Consider the following 21,279-nt stretch of genomic DNA (forward strand, 5'->3'; position numbering starts at 1 on the left):
ATGCGGGTGGGCGGCTGCCAAAAGGGTAGCCTCATTGTACGGATAATTCCTCCTACAGTTTTAAAGATAGGAGGTTGTTCTTTTGCAGATCAATTGTACATATATCCGATGTGTGCATATTGCTAGGATTTTGATTTCTGGTAAAATATGAAAAAATACCAGCTTTTGAACTTAGTCATTTTTTGGCAAAATATTGCATATAGGGTACCCTCATTGTACGGATAACACCTCCTACTGTTTTTAAGATAGGAAGTTGTTCTTTTGCAGATTAAATATACATATATCAGAGGTGTGCATATTGCTAGGATTTTGATTTCTGATTATTTATGAAAAAATACCAGCTTTTGAACTTTTTTGGCAAAATATTGCATATAGGGTACTCCATTTCACTGGATACGGGTTGACATGGATTATGGATATAGTTCACATAAAAGAAAACCCGGTTTGCTGTCACATTGACAGCTTTTCACTTGTTTACAATTTGGTATTGATAAAGGGCAACATTAAACAAGGACGCTCACTGAGAAGATGAGTTTTTTGGAAGCTGTGAAATCACTTATTTGTATACATACATGCACACCTGGCCAATTTCATAAAGTAACCAAATTCTGCTGATAAAAAAAGGCAGATATGTAATTCCAAAATTTGGATTTTTTTGTATCATATGCTAATTTCTGGAAGTGTCATGAAGATTTCGATTCATCGGCGATGATTTCAATAACTGGGCAAATGTTCAGCGTGTCACGTGGCACATGCATCTGTAAAGGATAGGTCTCTTGAATATTTATGAGTTTTAAAATTTCCTAATCGATGAGCTCGAATAAAGAACAACCTCACACTTTGTAAAAGACAAACGTCTATAAGCAATTGATTAACAACGCCCTTGAAGTTAGAGCCGTTTTTACAAGAGCGTGGACTTTGGGCAGCTGATATTCGTCCAGCTATTGGCATGAATGCATTGAACGCAAGGACACTAGTCAAACTTCATTCAGATCTATGTATATTTCAGTTGAAACTTCGTCAAGTTTGCACACAGAGCAGATCTTGGGGAAAATACCTATCTGACTTTGACAGTTTATGAATATTAAGGTAAATATTTGACATCTTGTTTTGATAAGCAAACTAGATAGTAACATCCCACCGAAAGTCCAAGCTATTGTTAAAACAGCTCCATCTTGTCAGAAGAAAAGGACGACCATGAATAATCACCAGCTTTAAAAGTGTCTGTAAAACTGCATAAATTATTACTGTCTCACAAGACTAAAATAAGACAAAGCAGAAAATTCAGAGTGACTATTGAGCAGCAAAACCTTTCATTTATTATATTCGGTGATAAGAATTCAAATAAAAACCACAAATCAAAGTAGCATGATGTCATTGATAAAATTAATTTGAACATTTCTGGCATTTATATTATTGATTTATGATCATTGATGATAAAGATATGATTTCAGAAGGTGCAAATTCATTGCATTTAATATCTGACGCTATTTACGAATATATATTTAGTTGTGTAAAATTGCAAATTTTATCAAAATTTATTGAGAAAAAAATTATATAAAAACACTAGAATCACAAAAATAAAACATTCTTGAATTTACAAAAATGACTGCTCATTTATTTTCTCATTTATTAGCGCTTAGAAAATAGCTGAAAAGATTTAGAATAGATGACAAATATTTAGATTTCACCAAAAAAAAATCATGATTTAAGAAACGATTAAATCAAAAGTAAAAACGATTTGGCTATTAATATTTAAACTCTCATTGAGTCATTTACGAAATTCTCCTGGTTTAATCTGTCTCAAAAGAAAACTAGAACATTATCCACAGACTCTTATTTTGATGTTAGATAACGATACTATAAAATGTGCATGCAATTCATATAAACCATGAACACGTATTGCATCATCAAAATGTTTTAATGGTTTACATTTACACGAATAAAACACGTAAAATAGGCAAAGACACTGGAAAATGTAAATATCATACAGTAAAAGCATACATGTCCATAGATTGATCATACATAAATATTCAGATCAGAAGTTCAGATCAAAATAAAGTAAAAATTAAAAATTAATTCCCTGCTGATATACATTGCATCACTTTGGTATTGTATTGTATTGTTTATTACCAAGAACCATACGATTCATAGGTTTACAAGAGAGTCACACAATTTTCTCCAGAAGGAGAGAGCTCCCGTCCTTCTGTTTAGTGGTATTTATCAGGAGATCCACTTGAGAACCGTCGGAGCATTCTTCTACATCAGCCGCTGGTTCGATGTCAAAGACAAAGGCATACTCGTTGTATTCACGAAGAAGCTTATTAAAAGCGTTTTGGAAATGAGGACTGCTAGTATCCAAATCAAAAGCAGGAGGACTTTTGAAGAGGATTTTTTGAAAGACAAAAGGCAGGATTCCTCCTACTGCTGCCAGTACGGTTTGATTAATGCCAGAAACTGCGTACCTTTCTCCAAACGCCGCAATGACCAAGAGTACGAAAAGCAGGAACAGCAGAATAACCATAAACTGGGACAAAGCGGAAAACAGGTTGGTCATGAGACTACCAGGACATCCAGCATTTGGCATATTAGAGGCCTCAAAGAACAAGTGTTTAGTGATGTAGGTCACGTCGGCATTGTCAAGGAAAAGTACCAGCTGAGGCATATGCCACTGTAAGCGGGAGTTTTGGACAGCCAATTCAAATTGTTGTTTTGAGTCAGACTCATCATCAATTTGAAATGCATTGTTTCCCTGTTCATTTGGATCTTTCAATATGAACGATTTTATATCTTCCTCGGCTTTTGATTTCACAAATGCTATCAGTTTTTCATTGAACACTTGATATTTATTGGTGACACTTCCGAAGCAGTCTTTGGCATATATGACTAAGATGAACGCTAGTGTAGCATACTTGAACCAAACCCCCCAGTTCAGTACCAGACCAATGAGCTGATAGACGATGTATTCTACCACAACAATCAGAAACTCCAGTGCTAGCACTGTGAAGGAGACAATGGAAATAATCAGCAGCAGTGTGATCACCATATTAAAAACTTTATCTTTAGCAGTGGTGGGTTTCCTTGGTATCACATCATGGTCCTCTACAAAGATGAGTAAAGGAATTGAATAATCTTCTTTGTACAGGCGACGGTAAGTGCGAACTAGAGGATTGAAACATTTATGTACGGGAAATATAGTCTCAAGGTAGGTGAAAAGGAGACGACACATGATGTTAACGATCGGCATGAAGTAGAACGCAATAACCAAAAGCAAGACGGGAAAAGCAATAAGCCAGTAGACCCAGGCAACGAGAAGGAAGAAGATCCCATATTTCTTAATGGGGATCAGGAGTGTGAATATACAGTATCCGAATGCCTGCGATCGGTTCATGCCTCGCATATCCCTAAAACATCTTCTGATAACATATCGAGACCTTTCTGCCACTTTCTTTTGAAGAACTCCGAACAAAAGAATATCAATAGCAAGTACAGCATAACAAAACACGAATATTCCATGGACTGGGTTAAAGTAGGCAAGTAAATTTCCTGGATAGTCTGGATCCAAATTTCGGGATTCTGCTGCCACGCTTTTTTGTGTTCGCTGGATATCTTCGTATATGTAATAGAAGTAGAGCCGGATTATCCAAGGTGCAGCAAGCAAAGGAAGAAAACAGACGAGCATGAATTTTTGCAGGCATTCATGCCACAAAACAGTTTTCTGACATGGTTTAAAAATACCAAACATGTTGCTGTGGCAGCAATCTCTGACAGCATAACGTTGTCGAACTTCACATTTAATGATGGTATCATACAGTGTCTTGAACACCCCTACAGGGACATGATTTGCGGGGACAAGGCGATCGGCTTTCATTTTAAACATGAGCTGGGAAATAGTCAGTTTGTATACTTGATCGTCCCTAAGATCAGCGATTATGTCCTTGAACTTTGGCATACCGGGTTCAGCATCAATGTCATTCAGTTTGATTGTGCTTTTACTTGAAACATTCACTTCCTTTGGCAGTTTGGCTGATTTTAGTATTCTTAGTTGAATTTGCTCTTTTAACTTATGTTTGTACACTACATTAATGTATTTCTCACGGTACCATCGTTCTGGAACCAACAGTGGGCTATACAACACTACTATAACGTTAATAACTATCATTACGTGAAAGAACACAGTGAGCCACAAATCTTCTGACAGTTCGGAGCATATCATTCTACCCTCATCGTTTCTGTAACAACAGACAAAGAAAAACTCCGCCACCCCATTCCCGTTGTTTCTAATGTGCTGATTACACACACGCTGACCCTCGGGACTTTCCTCCTTGTTCAACAGATCGAGATTACCTAACACCAAGTCCCTTAGCACGGTCTGAAAGTGTGTCACGTTTAGGTTCTGAGTGACAAAGCAGTTAGGAGGACTCTCAGCTATACTCACAGCTAAACTTTCCACTCCATAATTCAGGGCCGAAAAAGGTAAAGATATCAACTCCTCCTTCAGAAGAAGCAAACCTCTTCCTTCGGATCCTTTCGTTTTTGTCCAGGAGAGAGGTAGGAAAATGTCCGTGTTAGCGAGGTCCGAGAGAACCCCTCCTGATGAGTTTTGAAACTTGAACTTGATCTTCACCATTTTTGTGGCGCCATTGTTAAATAGACTATCAAAGTTTTGTTTGGTTTTCTTACCAAGGACGACGATGCTGCAGGCTTGATTGACAGAAGTAGTGGAGGGAGAATCCGTGGTATTATTATCGGCAAAAATATCCGACACATATACTAAGAATAGAATCAATCGCGCAAAAAACTTCATACTGAAGCGTTCACCGTATGAATATCACTACAATCTACAGACTTCCTGTCGGTGGTTTTAAACTGTGTCCTTAAAAATACGATCGGCAAACTCCTACTTTTCCTTTTTTTGGTACACATACGAGTCAAATATTACGCAGTAACAAATTTACTCAATGGTAGCTATAAGCATACTTTGCACACTGCAGTACTTGCAACAGTCGTTTGAACTATGAATGTAGGTCGCCGTAGTTGTTTACTTCCTTTAACTTCCCGTTGCAATTTCTGCATGAATACACATGATCGAGGCGGTATATCAATAGGTGAGACAAATATAAAACCCACCCCACATTATTCAAAGCAAAATATTTTATTTTCTAGTGTACTGATAAAAAAGAGGCTATTATAGAATATTTAAAAACAAAAACAAAAAAAGTATGTGTAGTGAAATATTTCGAATAAAATAGCTTTAGTTGAATAGTGTATGTCTCGTGACCTGAAATCTACATTTTTTTATAAAGAGAATTGCCTTAAACCTCAGTTTTCAATGTTAATTACTTTCCTTTCCCTTCAATTATATACATGCTTCCCAAAAAGTTGGGGGGGGGGGGGCAAAACCCATCTTTAATCATTTTTGATAAGTAAATTCAAGAAAATGTTTGCTGCGAGAAAAAAGAATGTGGGCGCAGATTCGGCAGGAATCTGGGCGCACAAGGAGAGTGAAAATTTCATCAATTAATTTTGAATATTTTTCGAATTATAACCGTTATTTGGTTTCTGTTGGATGTGGAATGAGTGGAAAAATATTTGAAATGCTAAAGGTTTTATTATAATATGGGTCTAAATATAGCAACACGATGCAATTCATGCAAAATCCTACTTATTTACAACTGTTTTTAAATGATTTTGTTGTCTCTGGGTCTTCTCTCCACAAATTTGAAACGTGTAAAGGTAACATATTTCAACATTAAAAATGTCGCATTTTAAAAAAAGATGGAGAGATGACCCAGAGATGACTTATTATGTACTTTTCAAATTATTTTTTGAAGGATAAAAAACAAAGTCCATTGATATGACAGTGGTGTTTCAAACAGTACTTTATAGAGCATATATTGACAAGTCTCCGTGGCTCAGTGGTTTCGTCCTGGATTTAGTGAATACATACATTCAGTGTTTTGGGTTCAAATCCAACTGGTGGTCTTTTTAAAAAAAATTAAACTTTTTTGTTTTAAATGTATGTTATTATAACATGTTGAATTATAATATACCGGTATATTTTAATTTGTTTTTATTGATTTCTAGATCTGCTGTATGAACACTATAAAAAAATTCTTTTCTTATTACTAGTTTTTTAGGATAACACAATATAACTTCATTAAATAATGTTTTCATTAACATTTCCAACTAGTTATCGGTTTACCTCTCATTGCCATTTTTTGAAAGCTTTGTGAGTTTTTTAATAACCGGAATAGCCATGTACTTCGACTCTCAACATAATATATTTTTGTTGAAACCTGTACATAGCCTTTCGAGGTTATAGACATTTAAATCCCAATTGATTCGTGTCGAGGATTCCTGCAAACTTACAATCTTGTGCGCTCACTTTCTTTAGGGAATATACATACATGCTGTATAATTCAAGTTGATCATGTGCAAGGAAAAACCATGCAAGATGTCTAATACATCCCATGTGTCTTTAAAGGTTTGTTCTTTTTCCATAGTACTATGGTGACTATGGTCAAGTGAGATTAAAATAATACATATGACGCGGAGGTCCACCGATTTCAAAGTTAGACATCATCAAACCCACTCCGCTTTTTTTTTTCTTCATGAAGAAAGAAAAATCGTTCTTTATGCATTCCCAGATAATAATTGGCGTTCTATGGCCACAATTTATTTGTTTTAATTTGATTTTGAACCATTTCCTAACTTCATACTCTAAAATATTTGAAATAAGGAAATGCTTTTGTTATGAAAAGTGATGTCTGTAGGGATTGAGTATCGGGATTTTTGTTTTGGATCGAAATGTAATGTTTGCATAAGAGGTTTGTTGCATTTTGAATTTGATATTTTATACAAAAGTCTCAGGTGTATTTCATATTTAAATCTTCAATAATATATGGCATTAATATCTATAAATATATTAAAATCAAAAAACTTTAGTTCAAGTGAGTCAACTTTCGTAAATTTCGTGTTAATTGTACGCAATGAATTAAAGACAATTAGTCTACTTTAAGGTATTGTTTCGCAGATTTAGATTATCCATTTTAAGATGTATATATTTCCCTCGTTTTCTTCACATCAATAAATATTGATCAATGACTCGCCTATTTTTTCACATCGATTTAATGTTTACGTATTTTAACAGCTATTTTTGAATTAACAGGCTTGATTTTGTATTCTTTTTTTTTAACTTTAACTTACATGTATAACTTTATAACTTTTTTTTCAATCTACATGTTTATTTAAAACAAAAATGTTTATTTATGCAACCAGATTATATATTGATTATTTTACCATTAGACAGGCTAAGCCTGTAGATATTAATGGCGAATTTATTGAGCAAAAACTAGTTCGAGTTTGGGTTTATGGTCTAAATAATAGTTTCATACCTGTTTGAAACCAGTTGGGTGGTTTAAAGGTTTGGCACTAAATGGAAAGATAGTTTAGAAAAATGGCTGTCATTGCACTCGCATACCTACTGGACTTGTTCTTGGAGTTTGAAGAAGATAATTTTTGAACTCATATGCATTTGCATGAAAGTCTTTAGTTCACTAATAAACAGCGCAGACAATTTTTCCCTGGCAATGCCCACATATTAGGATATTCTGCGAACGCATTGCAAAATTGGCTTTGAACACCACATCAATATTATGGAAAAGTGAATGCTACTATGAAAAACTATTAATATTCATTTTTCTACACACACAAACACACACACACACACACACATACGCGTAAGAACCTTCAAGTTGGGTCCTCTAACGTAACACAGGCGAATGGGAACCCCCTTTTCTAGCTGGTATTTTGCAATGGTTTTTCTGCTACGTATTTATTTTACTATTACTATTGACATGTGCTATTTGAAATTTTGATTTCACAAGTATTTAATAATAAGACAAAACACCTGCAAGTGAGGATTTCCGGTTCAGATACACCCTGCCTACTAAAGACCACAAGATACACAAGATCAATTGAGGACACCTTATACACAGTGGTAACTGAGAACATTACAGGAACGAGACTTTCTGTGGAGTTATTTGGCCTTTTATTAGTTGTACTTTTAATATTGGTCATGTCTTATAAATGAGACAAAGTGCGAGCATCGTATCTGTCATTGAGCAAAATAAACAAACAAATAAAAATTAAATGCGTTGCTTTCCGTGAAATGCTAACACTTTTAAATAAAACCAATGGTTTTATATACAGCTAGTGTATGTCAATGAAATGACTTAAGTTTTCTCGGTTTGACCTCTATTTTCGCAAAGGTAATCATAGTCAAAATGCATAATTTTGATCTGTCATGATATCCGAGTTTTAAATATTCTATGAAAAATAAAAATAAAAACAATAGAATTTTACCGGCCTTCCAGTATTTTTACTTATAAACGCAAATTTTAAAAACATTATATATATGTATATTTTGACAGAACAATTGATACCTATTCTTGATAAAATCATTTCTTTCTAAATAATGATATGTAAACACCTATGTCATTTACTAAGATTGCATTGGATCATGTTTGTCGTATAAATAGGACTTTATTCGTACGCACAAACTGCAATCTATCAACGTTGTTTTACAATAATGTAAAATAATACTTTCATCAGTTATTGTAATAAAAACAAAATAATATATAGACAGTTGACTAATACAGTGCAAGAAAAGTAACAAATACGCCGTAAATCATCTACTAATGAGTACTGTAATTACATAGTCAAACTAATACACATCAAATGAGGACTTTGATACACACTGTCAACATAGGCCATATTGATATACATACCGTCAAATGGGGACTTTAATATACACACTGTCAACCGAGGTCATATTGATACACATACCGTCAAATGGGGACTTTGATATACACACCGTCAACAGAGGTCATTTGATACACATACCTTCAAATGGGGACTTTAATATACACACCGTCAAATGAGGACTTTGTTACACACACTGTCAACCGAGATCATATTGATACACACACCGTCAAATGGGGACTTTGATATACACACTGTCAACAGAGGTCAAATTGATACACACACCGTCAAATGGGGACTAAAACAAACGAATGCTGAACGAATGAAGAACGAACAGACTGTGAACGGTATATTAATGCTTAACGGAATTTGGTGAGCGCTTAGTGAACAATGAGTATACGGAGCGCGCGAACGAAGGACAGACTCTAGCGCTAGGGACGGTGAACGTACGATAAACGCTAGATGAGCGATTGATTTGGAATACATCGGGCGTTTTAATTGATTGTACATATGTTATAATTATGAAAAGATAGATAAATCGCATTTAAGAGGGCTGGATGGTAGTGGCCATTTTTAGACTTTATTAATCTTCTAGGAAGAAGAGCTATGTATAAAGATATAGAAAAATATTAAAATTTTAAAGCTAAAATATATGGATTTTTGTTTTACTTAATGATAGTTTACAATAGAACAAATCATATCTAAAAACTAAAGGAAGATCTGACCACCCAGCCTCTACTGAAATCATATGCAAGCGTATTAGCCAGTCAACAAACGGAAACCCTCACTCCATCCTCACCATTCAGAGTAGACACAAATAGTGCACCTCAGACTACATCAAGTCCAACCTCGTTTAACCAAAGCACTCTACCGAGTACCCTCCACATTTGCCCAATGGTGACGATAAATTCAAACGTATTAAAACTGCCGAAATGCGCAAAAATCCCAAAATCCCCACGAGTAATAGTAAACCATGCACTGATCACGGAAATCAGTTAAAGCATCCACCCAAGACTGAAAAACACGGTACCCGAAAAACACAAACACAGCCACAGCAACATCAAGTTCGCAGTGCTCTGTCAGCTGATGTTAGCCTGCATTCCGTTCATCTTAATGATAGTGTTCAATCTAGCAATAAAAACGACGTATTTAAAGGAATCAACTACAAACGAAATGCGAGGTATTTCCTCTCCGTTATTAATAGTGAATCAACAAAGGATGGAATATTTAACTACATTGAAAGCAAATGTGTCAAAGTTACGCACATGATTCTATTCAAACCCCGATCTACCCGATCACAGCTGACCGCTAAGATCAACGTTTTACTTGGCCAGGCAGACAGAATAGAGACATTTTGCAATCGGGGGTAAGGTGTCGCAAGTGGCTCAGTAACCGAGACTGGGAAGCCCGTTGGAACGCGCGCGATTGTGATGATGACGAGTCAAACTCTCGGAGTAAAAACCGACGTGAAATGCGCGACCGTGATTGGTCCGCCAGTCGTTACGGAAAAAACGATTATCGAGACTAACTGTTATAAAACAATCTCCTTAGACATTGTTATATTACAACTATGGGTAGATATTTAGTAACACTTGTGTTTCCTGCATTACTTCTTTGCCTGTATATTGTATCCTCTCATACTATCACCGTGCAAAATTCACTGTTTAATTATAACTTTATTTTGGACTTTTCTTTTAAAATTCAACATCTGTTTCGTAATATTTTCTCACAGTTTATTTCTTACAAAGTTACTTATTTATTTAGTGATTGACACTTTTCGGACTCTATATGTGATTTCAAAGAGACGGAGTGCCATGTCTCAAGGACTGTTAATCTCTTAAAACAACATTGTGCAATTATCAGTTTTTCATGTCTTGGACATCAAAGACTCATTGAGTTTATTTAATTATTTTATATATGTGAACCTTTCACTCAGCTTACTTATGTCATCACCTGTCAATTTATACTCATTGTTCAGATTCATATAAATAATTATGTACAATTGTCAATCGGCAGTCTGGAATACGGCGGCCAGTCTCGGCCACGTCCGACTCACCCAGAGTCTTGAGTCCGGAGGCCACTTCTGGCCATATCCGACTTGTTTGTAATATGTCTGTCTGTTAAATTGTTATAATGTTGCCATCGTTGAATCTCGTCCAATAAATACGGAATCCTTCATCACTTGGTTTATTTCTCTGGAACTGTATACTGGTGGACCTTCGGGAATACGGCAAACCTACCCTTCGTTTTTACCTTACGGCCCACAGCGCGCCTCAACCTTATACCTTTTACCATCGACGCCAACATTCCCTCACCCCGTCCGTACTGCACACGGCGGATATACAGCTCCAGACGAATTCCCTGGCACCGTAAAAACTACGCGGTCACAATTGGTGGATGAATCCTAAGGGTAACAACAACGCCCGGGGCTGCTGCATACATTTTGCAGTAGTCAGATCCTGGACCTCTTCAGCCAGCGAGTTCCCCCATTGAACATCAACTCAGTCTCAACGTAACAACGATGGACAACAAAAGTTCCAGCCGCCATGAACTATGCAGACAGTTTTCTCTGTTCATCACCAGGAAACAACGGTCAACTGTAGAAACTTCAGCTGTCCTCAAACGTCCGTCACCGGTGGAAGAAAATCAAAGAACAGAGGAAAAAATGTGATATTCCATTCAAAACACGAGGACGTGTTTTCCCCGGAGCGGTGAGAAACTATCACCGTGCAAAATTCACTGTTTAATTATAACTTTATTTTGGACTTTTCTTTTAAAATTCAACATCTGTTTCGTAATATTTTCTCACAGTTTATTTCTTACAAAGTTACTTATTTATTTAGTGATTGACACTTTTCGGACTCTATATGTGATTTCAAAGAGACGGAGTGCCATGTCTCAAGGACTGTTAATCTCTTAAAACAACATTGTGCAATTATCAGTTTTTCATGTCTTGGACATCAAAGACTCATTGAGTTTATTTAATTATTTTATATATGTGAACCTTTCACTCAGCTTACTTATGTCATCACCTGTCAATTTATACTCATTGTTCAGATTCATATAAATAATTATGTACAATTGTCAATCGGCAGTCTGGAATACGGCGGCCAGTCTCGGCCACGTCCGACTCACCCAGAGTCTTGAGTCCGGAGGCCACTTCTGGCCATATCCGACTTGTTTGTAATATGTCTGTCTGTTAAATTGTTATAATGTTGCCATCGTTGAATCTCGTCCAATAAATACGGAATCCTTCATCACTTGGTTTATTTCTCTGGAACTGTATACTGGTGGACCTTCGGGAATACGGCAAACCTACCCTTCGTTTTTACCTTACGGCCCACAGCGCGCCTCAACCTTATACCTTTTACCATCGACGCCAACATTCCCTCACCCCGTCCGTACTGCACACGGCGGATATACAGCTCCAGACGAATTCCCTGGCACCGTAAAAACTACGCGGTCACAATACTATGCGCATTATGTCTTGGAATGTAAGGGGCGCTATGTCGTCTACAATATGTCAAATCTCTTAGATGACACACAGTGTGATGTTGCTATTGTAACAGAACACAAGTTGAAAGACATTCAAAATGTCAAAATGTATTTAGATTCAATACACAAAAACGATTCAATACACAAAAACAATTTTAGTATTGTAAAAGTGGATAACAATACTGATAGCACTGCTTACAACATTTGTTTCATTGGTAAGGAAGGTGTTGCATTTTTAATTTTAAAAAAACCCATCTCATGTATTCAGTCAAAGAAATACCTTGTCTTGAATCAAATCGTTTCATTGGTGTCGAGGTTAAAATCTCCGGTGGTAATTTGCATATTTTTGGTGTATATATGCCTGCTGACAACAATATTGATGCTTAATATATGTATAAGCTGACTACTGTAGAATCATTGTATAATTACTATAGTACATATGGTGATGTACTAATAGCTGGTGACTTAAATAGTAGTTGTATTAGCAGAAACCATACAAACGCTATGAAAGCACAGGCCTTGACGGCCTTTATCACAAGATGTTGTATTTGTATGCCTAGTGTAGATTTTAACATCCAAGGTGAAAAACATACTTTTATTCCCAAATGTACAATGCTAGATTATATCTTGTTTAGCAAAATTTTTGTAAGTAATCTTATTAGGTACAATATTTTCGAAGAGGGTCTGATACCAATTACATCAGATCACTTGCCAGTGCTTGCTGAATTTAGATTCTCATGTACACATCCGTTTTTGAACCGCTCGAACGCAAAATTCCCAGCTTGGCACAAAGCTTCTGCAGACGCTATTGTAGCCTACAGGACAAGTATGCACCACGTGTTAGAGAAATTACTGTCCCGTCAAGTACACACACTGGCCGACATGAACACTTTGTAGACGATCTCGTCTCAACACTTACAAAGTCAGCCACACATAACATTCCGCATTCTGACTACAATCCCCATACCCGTCCTGGTTGGACAAAAGATGTAAAGCATCTCCACACTAAAGAGCGAGAAATGCGCCGGATTTGGCTGGCGGAAGGTAGACCAAGGGGCATGATATTCGAATTCTACCGGAACTACAAGCGCGCATAAGAGACACTTTAGAGTTGCGCTAGACAACAAATTTAACAACTATATGAAATCCGTATACCATGACCTTGACACACGCAGCCGAATGTGATATTAGGCTTTTCTGGAAGTTAGTAAAACGACAGAAGAATAGAACCTCTCGCACCTATCCGGAAATTCGCGACGACAATGGAAATAACTACAACGACCCTTCGGGAGTTGCAGAAGCATTCGCTTTATACTTCGAAAATATATATTCTCTTTCGGACCACGATTCGTTTGATGACGCATTTCGGTGTCGCGTTGAAACTAAATTCTCATAAATCGAAAAAGACTGCTCTGAGCTGAAAGGAGAACTTCTAGGCGGACCATTAACAACCGACGAACTGCCACCAATCATCCGGAACCTCAAACGAATGAAAGCACCTGGCCTAAACAAGATCACGTACGAACATATCATCTTCGATGGAGAATTAGCAACCCAGGTCGTTGTCAAACTATTTAACGAAATCGTCATCCAAGGTAGTGTGACCCAGGGAAAAAGTATAAGTCGATCGGTATTCGTTTTACAAGATTTATTAAAACTCCGCAAACTTATTACACTATTCCGCGAGGTCGGGAGTCGGTGGTACGAGCGCCTTGACCGTCGCTCTCCAACTGCCGAATAATTGAACATGGCAACCAATTACATATAGATAACAAAACATTTTTAACAATAGATAATAACAGAAAAGTAAATATAGAGCGTTACTTCAATTAACGGATTACTAAGATAAACTGTGAGTAAATTAAGGGTGTCCGGATCAAAGTCACTCAACGCCAGTGACAGGGGAAAAGGTGTCATGTCTAAGGGTGAACATTTCACACGGTGATAGTAGAATCCCTTTTTCTTGGAAGAAGGGCTTTATAGTCCCCTTATTCAAAGGAGGAGAGAAACCAAAAACTTCATGTAATAGTTACAGACCGGTCGCTTTATTATCGTGTTTCCTCAAAATATTCGAAAGTGTTCTCAACAACAGTATAAAACAACATATTATTGACTCCAGTCTGTTTCCTTGTACGCAACAACAGGGATTCCAGGGAAAACTCAGCTGCTTAACAGCCTCCTTTAATTTACATGAAACTATTTATCATGACCTGGAACAAGGAAATAGTGTGTATGTCATCTTTCTGGACATTACCAAAGCTTTCGATACTGTATGGAGGCATGGGCTCCTAGTTAAGCTCTTTAACATGGGTACATGTATAAAGGGACAATTGTGGTCTATTCTACATGACTGTAATATGGACACTTGTGAATCAAACACAGTCTAGATGGTTTCCAGTGCAACAAGGTGTTAGATAAGGGGGTATTTTGTCGACCTTTTTCTATCTAGTATACATTAACGACTTGATTTTAGCTCTTGAGCAGTCATCTAAGAACACAGGGATACCTAATATTACAAGTAACTGTCCTTAATTGGCTAATGACATCTCGTGCATTGGTTTAACGCCACGATCACTACAGAACATGCTTAATATCGCTTATGAATACTCTACAAAGTGGCGGTTTAACTAAAACGCGTCAAAATCGTGCGTCCTCGAATTTCACCCCAACAAACGGAAACCAAATTCGGATCATTTGTGGTATTTAGTCAATGACACGAACTGATATTTGCGAAAGCCTCTTTGGTGTGTACCCATCAGTTCTGAAATTGACAAAAGAAAGCTCATCTTCTTGGGATGACTTTGTCTTCTAAACTACGAGATTCTAGCAAACAGGATTTTCTTAACCCGCCGTTTCTCCTTCCTAGAAAACCTATCTAAATATCAACTTGGATTTATACCGACATTCTGATTTTGCTGACAGAATATAACCTCCTAGAATTTTTACAACAGTGGTTGGATACTGGAACATTTCCAAATAAGCAAACCTGGAAAAAAATCGTGAATCAAGCATTTAATCAACGTCACAGAACTCTCCGACAATCCCGCATTTCCGCTGATCCCGGATTCTTACGAATTTTAGTTTTATTCCAAGACAAGGATCCAGCTAAGTTTTCAAATTGGCGTTTTCCTACAAAATGCTACGAAATCTCTCAGTGTAAATTTATCTGCAAATTAATTTCGGATCAACCTTACAAAAACCTAGATACATGTCAATTATGTGGCGCCATACTTTATGATTTCTTCACTCATGTAACATGTTCCTGTTCTGTAACCTACGCAATCCGTAATGCCTGGTGGTCAGAGATCTCGAACTTATTTAGTGTCTATCTCTGCAGCAAACTCTGTGCTCTCTCATACGATGACCTTTTTTTGATACTCCTCGGTCGCAAAACGTGTGCGCATTTAGATGAAAATAACAGAAGCAATTTCCAAAAACTCAATTATCATCTAGTGCTAGATTGTGCCTCGCTCTACTATCGAACCCTATCACGAGTCGTCCGCTGACAACGTCAGCAACTCGAACAAATCTCAGAAATGGATTTATTTATTTATTTACATACTGTGTGTAGATATATATATAATAGTTGTATATAGATTAACCTAATATATTGTATGATGTTATATCACTAATATATTTTTGATATGCATGTGTTTACAATCTCTGGAAAGAGGAAATAAAGAATGAATGAATTTACTAAGATTGCATTGGATCATGTTTGTCGTATAAATAGGACTTTATTCGTACGCACAAACTGCAAACTATTTACAATAAAGTAAAATAATACTTTCATCAGTCATTGTAATAAAAACAAAATAATATATAGACAGTTGATTAATACAGTGCAAGAAAAGTAACAAATACGCCGTAAATCGTCTACTAACGAGTACTGTAATTACATAGTCAAACTAATACACATCAAATGAGGACTTTGATACACACTGTCAACAGAGGTCAAATTGATACACACACCGTCGAATGGGGACTAAAATTAACGAATGCTTAACGAACGGAGAACGAACAGACTGTGAACGGTATATTAATGCTAAACGGAATTTGGTGAGCGCTTAGTGAACAATGATTATACAGAGCGCGCGAACGAAGGACAGACTCTAGCGCTAGGGACGGTGAACGTACGATAAACGCTAGATGAACGTACATCGGGCCTTTTAATTGATTGTACATATGTTATAATTATGAAAAGATAGATAAATCGCATTTAAGAGGGCTGGATGGTAGTGGCCATTTTTAGACTTTATTAATCTTCTAGGAAGAAGAGCTATGTATAAAGATATAGAAAAATATTAAAATTTTAAAGCTAAAATATATGGATTTTTTTTTACTAAATGATAGTTTACAACAGAACAAATCATATTTAAAAACTAGAGCAGAGCTCGTGGCAAAGCCACGAGTAGGTCTTCCGTTGTTGCTGTGAGTTGAAAATATATGTGATATGGTGTCAAACGATTATAATTACTTAACTTTCAGTTCTGCTTTTGTTATAAAAACGTGTTGTGATTGAAAGCCTGCATATAAAACGTGTTTTGAAAAAGAAAATGTTTTAGGAAAACTATTTGTCGCACACAGTTTATGTAATCGTAACAAACATTATTTAAAAAATGAGATATTTAAAGGCGAGTTACATTTTCAGAGAATAGCAAGCATTGTTATAAACAGTATGTACTCATGTGTCATGTCAGGAATTGTGGGTTTTTTTTAAACCGAGCCCGTTTACAAAACACGTAACCTTTACTCTAAGATAACTTCTTTATTTAAATATTTCTAAATTTATGAAGACAATGTGCAATTTAGAATTGTTGCGTGCTGACAAAATTTACAGACCCTGAAACGTACTACTACACCAAAAAAGCGTGCGACTTACGTGCGAGAAACGTTTCGTGTTTAACCGTTTAGCGTTTCGTGTGAATCGTGAAGCGATTCGTGTAAACCGTTTAGCGTTTCGGACAAAGCGTGCAGAGTTTCGGTCAAAGCGTGTAAATCGTTTCGAGCAAAGCGTGCGAGAACCATGTGAAACGTTCATCAGATTTTATTCGGAACTCTCTGACAATTTGTTTCAAAATGGCGCCCGTGTTTTACATTACATGTACTTTAAACTGTTTGTGATTGGCAAAACTCTTTTGTAGGTATTTTCATGAAAAAAAATCTAGAAGAAATGATATACTTATCATTTTACAAAATTTAATTTATTTTTAACAAACAAAAGAAAGGTATATGTATTAAAAGACGACTAGTTACAGAGTACATGTATATATAACGTTTTTATACGATGTTTCAGTACTGGTACATGTACAGTCGTTTTACCGGTAACGAATATTTGCCAATATCGAATAATTTTTAGAAAAATTATTGGTTGAAGACGAAGTTGAGGTTTTAAAAAATCCTAGCTAGGTAATTATAAAACAGAAATAAATATTCTATCAGTGCGTGAAGTTGTTTGCCATTTGTACGATTATTTACCGAATTGTTTACAAATTAAAAATGTGACCCACATATGAGCTGCCGGAAGTTCAAAGCAGAAAAAACGAAAGTGTGAAAACAATTAAGCCTTACTATGAAAATAAGTGTGTTATTGATCCCTATTTAGTACATAATTAGTAAATATAATTAATTTAAAAAGATAATGCATCATATCAAATTATAATGGAGCTTTGAATGAAATTACGACTTCAAATAGAACCACGTGTAGTTTTCCTATATAGTTTCGGTTCTTTGCGACAGAAGTATTATTTGGCTGCATATATTGATAGATATACGGGAAAAACAAAGGAAAATGGCAACTACTTATCATCAATTACTATTATAAAGTGTTTTTATGAAAATTCAATATTATAAAGTAACACAAATGAAAACTGTTCAAGTCCGGTTTCAATGTTTGACGGGAAAACGGTATGATGAAAATAACGATCATGTTATTTGTTTAAATGACATATTCCCACAATTGTTTTCCTTCTTCATTTATAAGTCCATTAACATGTACCTCTAGTATATTTTGGAAATTAATTCGCCTCAAAATATTCGGCCAGAAGTGATAAAGGGCGCTTAATTCGATACTGGGAAATTAATTCGAAACTAGGAAAATGGAGGGGGTGTTGAAATTACTGTCTCCGTAATTCATCCTTTATATTTTTGGAAGTTTTATACTACAATTTAGAAGGACAAAGAAACGCGATTTAAACAAAAAATAAAAACATTTGTAATTCCGATAATAATAGTTGCATGCACGACGAAACCGCATGCTGATTCGTTACCGGTAAAATGACTGTACAATATTAAAATTCGCTCTATTAAAAAATATTATATACGGTTAGCAAAACATGATTTCTGTTGGAACAAGCCGTAATCAACTTTAACTTACACGAGCATGGTTTGATAAGCATGTATTTTTTTTTTTATTTATTGACATCGATAACTCTTACTGAGACCATTCGGCATTGCGCAAGCGGCACACATAACCTCGGACATCGGGTGAGACCTGCACCTGGCTGAACCTGTCAATCAAACTCTGTGTATTTGTTTTCATTGGATGGTCAAGCGTCTCTTTTTTTGTCAATAGCCAATGGAAAATTTATGACTTCAAGGTATTCGGAATCAGCATTTGATGAAGCACACAATTTAAATGATAGTAAATTTATTAATTATTTGAACAAAATTAAATGTAAACATAGAATTAACATACTGATCATTTCTATGAATTGCGGGAAGTAAGTTCTTTGGAATCCCGATTATAGATATTTTTATAAGTAATCATTTTAATTATTTAAACCACTGTTGACGGAAAACAAGAGGTCTTAAAAGTAATTAACGCACAGGGATTTGCCTACAATGTACACAGTCATGCAATTAATTATTATGGGAATCTTTACGTATGGTACTTAATTCAAATAGATCATGATAATCTATACACTGTACGCCGTTATACATGTAAGGAGCGCCGGTAATATATACGAAGATTGAGTCAAAAATTTAAATCATTTTTATTTCTTGTTCTTTTCAATACAATGTTAAATTACTTTGAAAAAAAATCCGAAATAGTAATTACAACTTTCTTTTTTGTTTAATCATTTGAATTTTTTCTGAGGTACATGAGTATGTAAAGGACATATTTATTTACGCGAATGATACGACATATAAAAGAAATTATCGGATGTTTGTATAACATTGTTTCCTAACGAATGTGACTAATTTAATTTTAAATATTTTTTAACATTATGAATGTTAATAATATCAGATTTTTTTACTGTTTGTATTTTTACATCGTTACCTCTAAAACCAATAAAAATACTAATGTTAGAAGAAAAACCAAATCCCGCCGAATACTGAAAAACCGATTTCAGTTTGTAATCATACGGATTTTATTTTTGGTATTGACTATTGAGTTACGGTAACATTTTTTGTGGATGATTTTTTTTATTTATTATTTTATGTAGTAAAAGCACCATTCCAACTGTTACTCAATTACATAAGAATTGATGACCCGGGGCTATATATGTTCTGAGCTGTAGCGACACAAGATTCTCGGTCGCACGTGGCGATTCAATTTTAAACACAGACTGACCGAATGAACAAACGGTTGGGAAAGTGAAACAAAATGTTACACATAAGAAGAAGCCACTAAAAATGGTTTTCGACAGATCTTGATATCGTTTCGCCAATCAAAAAAAAAAAAAAAAATACCAGCGCGAGCTCCTGTCAGCGGGCCGGGAGGAGGGGGGGGGGGGGGGCAGCAATGAGTTCGCTTCCACAATGAAACGTATACATGTAGAAAAACTACAGAAGTGATTAATATGTGACCGATAGAATCTAATCCAAAGTTGTTTAAAACTCATGTGAATATTCTTTTAAATATTCATCGAATGCCTCAACTCTGGACATTCTTTTATCGTGCTAGCACATACCGCAAACATGTAACATGGAACTTTGATTATAATTTGATTTGATTTTTAAACCACCTTGTACGCTCTCGTATACATCAATGCTTAATCAACTGTACAAGTAAAATAAATTTATCTTTCCATCTTAAACCAATATAATAGTTGAAAACATAATAATCCGTGCAAAATATGAAACATGAACGCGTGATAAGGTACATGTAGAAGATCACGAACCGACCGCGGATCACTTGTCCACTCGCGCCGGATCTCCTCAGCCATGTGCGATGGATGATCATCATTTAAATGTTTAATATTTGGGGGGGGGGGGGGTTGTTGTTGTTGATTTAAAACATTATTTGAACAGTTTATAAAATATTTTACATAAACAAACCAACCATTAATTTATGCCTGACGATGTTTCCGATTTGGAGTAATATCGTTCATTAATATTCATTTACACTCAAATTTAATTAAATACAAAATGGACAAGCTTTTATAACATAAAATTAAAACAGTTCTTGTATTTACGGCTATATTTACTCAAACACGTTCATATGCATGGAAGTGTGCGTCTCGGTGTGCGAATCTTGTGTATTAAATAACCGCTCTGTAGTGCAGCCGTGGCTGAGATCCTCGGCCGTGGGCGAACGATAGATTACGTAAAGGTACAACGCACAGACCCGCACAGCTCATAACCCAGGAAGCTTTGAAAAGATTGCAGTATAATGACCTTACTCTATCAAATAGAAGTTATTTATTTTAAACTTAAAACCCACAATTGATCTATGTCTATTATTGCTTTAGATTGAGAATGCCATTGCTTTTATTAAATATTATTAAAACTGAACGATTTCTTAATTGACACCCAATCGTTTAATCCATAAATATGTGTAATCAAAACGAAAACAATTCTTGAGTTTGCGGATACATAAACACATATATGAGAGACGCAACTCTCGTGTATTAGATAACCGCTGACCGCTAGGTAGTCCAGCCGCGACCATGGTGACCGATTTTCTCGGCCGCTGGCGAGGGAGAGCTTACGTAATGGTACACACACACAGCTCTGATTCAAGGTAGATTTTAAATGCATGGAGTTTATAACTAAAATGTAATGCATATATAG

At 35.8% G+C, this 21,279-nt stretch overlaps 1 protein-coding gene across 1 annotated transcript; it reads right to left on the reverse strand.

Annotated features, from left to right (window-relative positions):
- Window positions 1-1,794: 1,794 nt before the first annotated feature.
- Window positions 1,795-5,046, reverse strand: LOC136271056 (uncharacterized). Its single transcript, XM_066070153.1, has one exon. The coding sequence runs from the start codon at window positions 4,805-4,807 to the stop codon at window positions 2,168-2,170; it is 2,640 nt and encodes an 879-aa protein (XP_065926225.1). The 5' UTR covers window positions 4,808-5,046; the 3' UTR covers window positions 1,795-2,167.
- Window positions 5,047-21,279: the final 16,233 nt, after the last annotated feature.

This window comes from Magallana gigas, chromosome 8, assembly GCF_963853765.1.
Source record: "Magallana gigas chromosome 8, xbMagGiga1.1, whole genome shotgun sequence".
NCBI classification, from domain to species: Eukaryota; Metazoa; Mollusca; class Bivalvia; order Ostreida; family Ostreidae; genus Magallana; species Magallana gigas.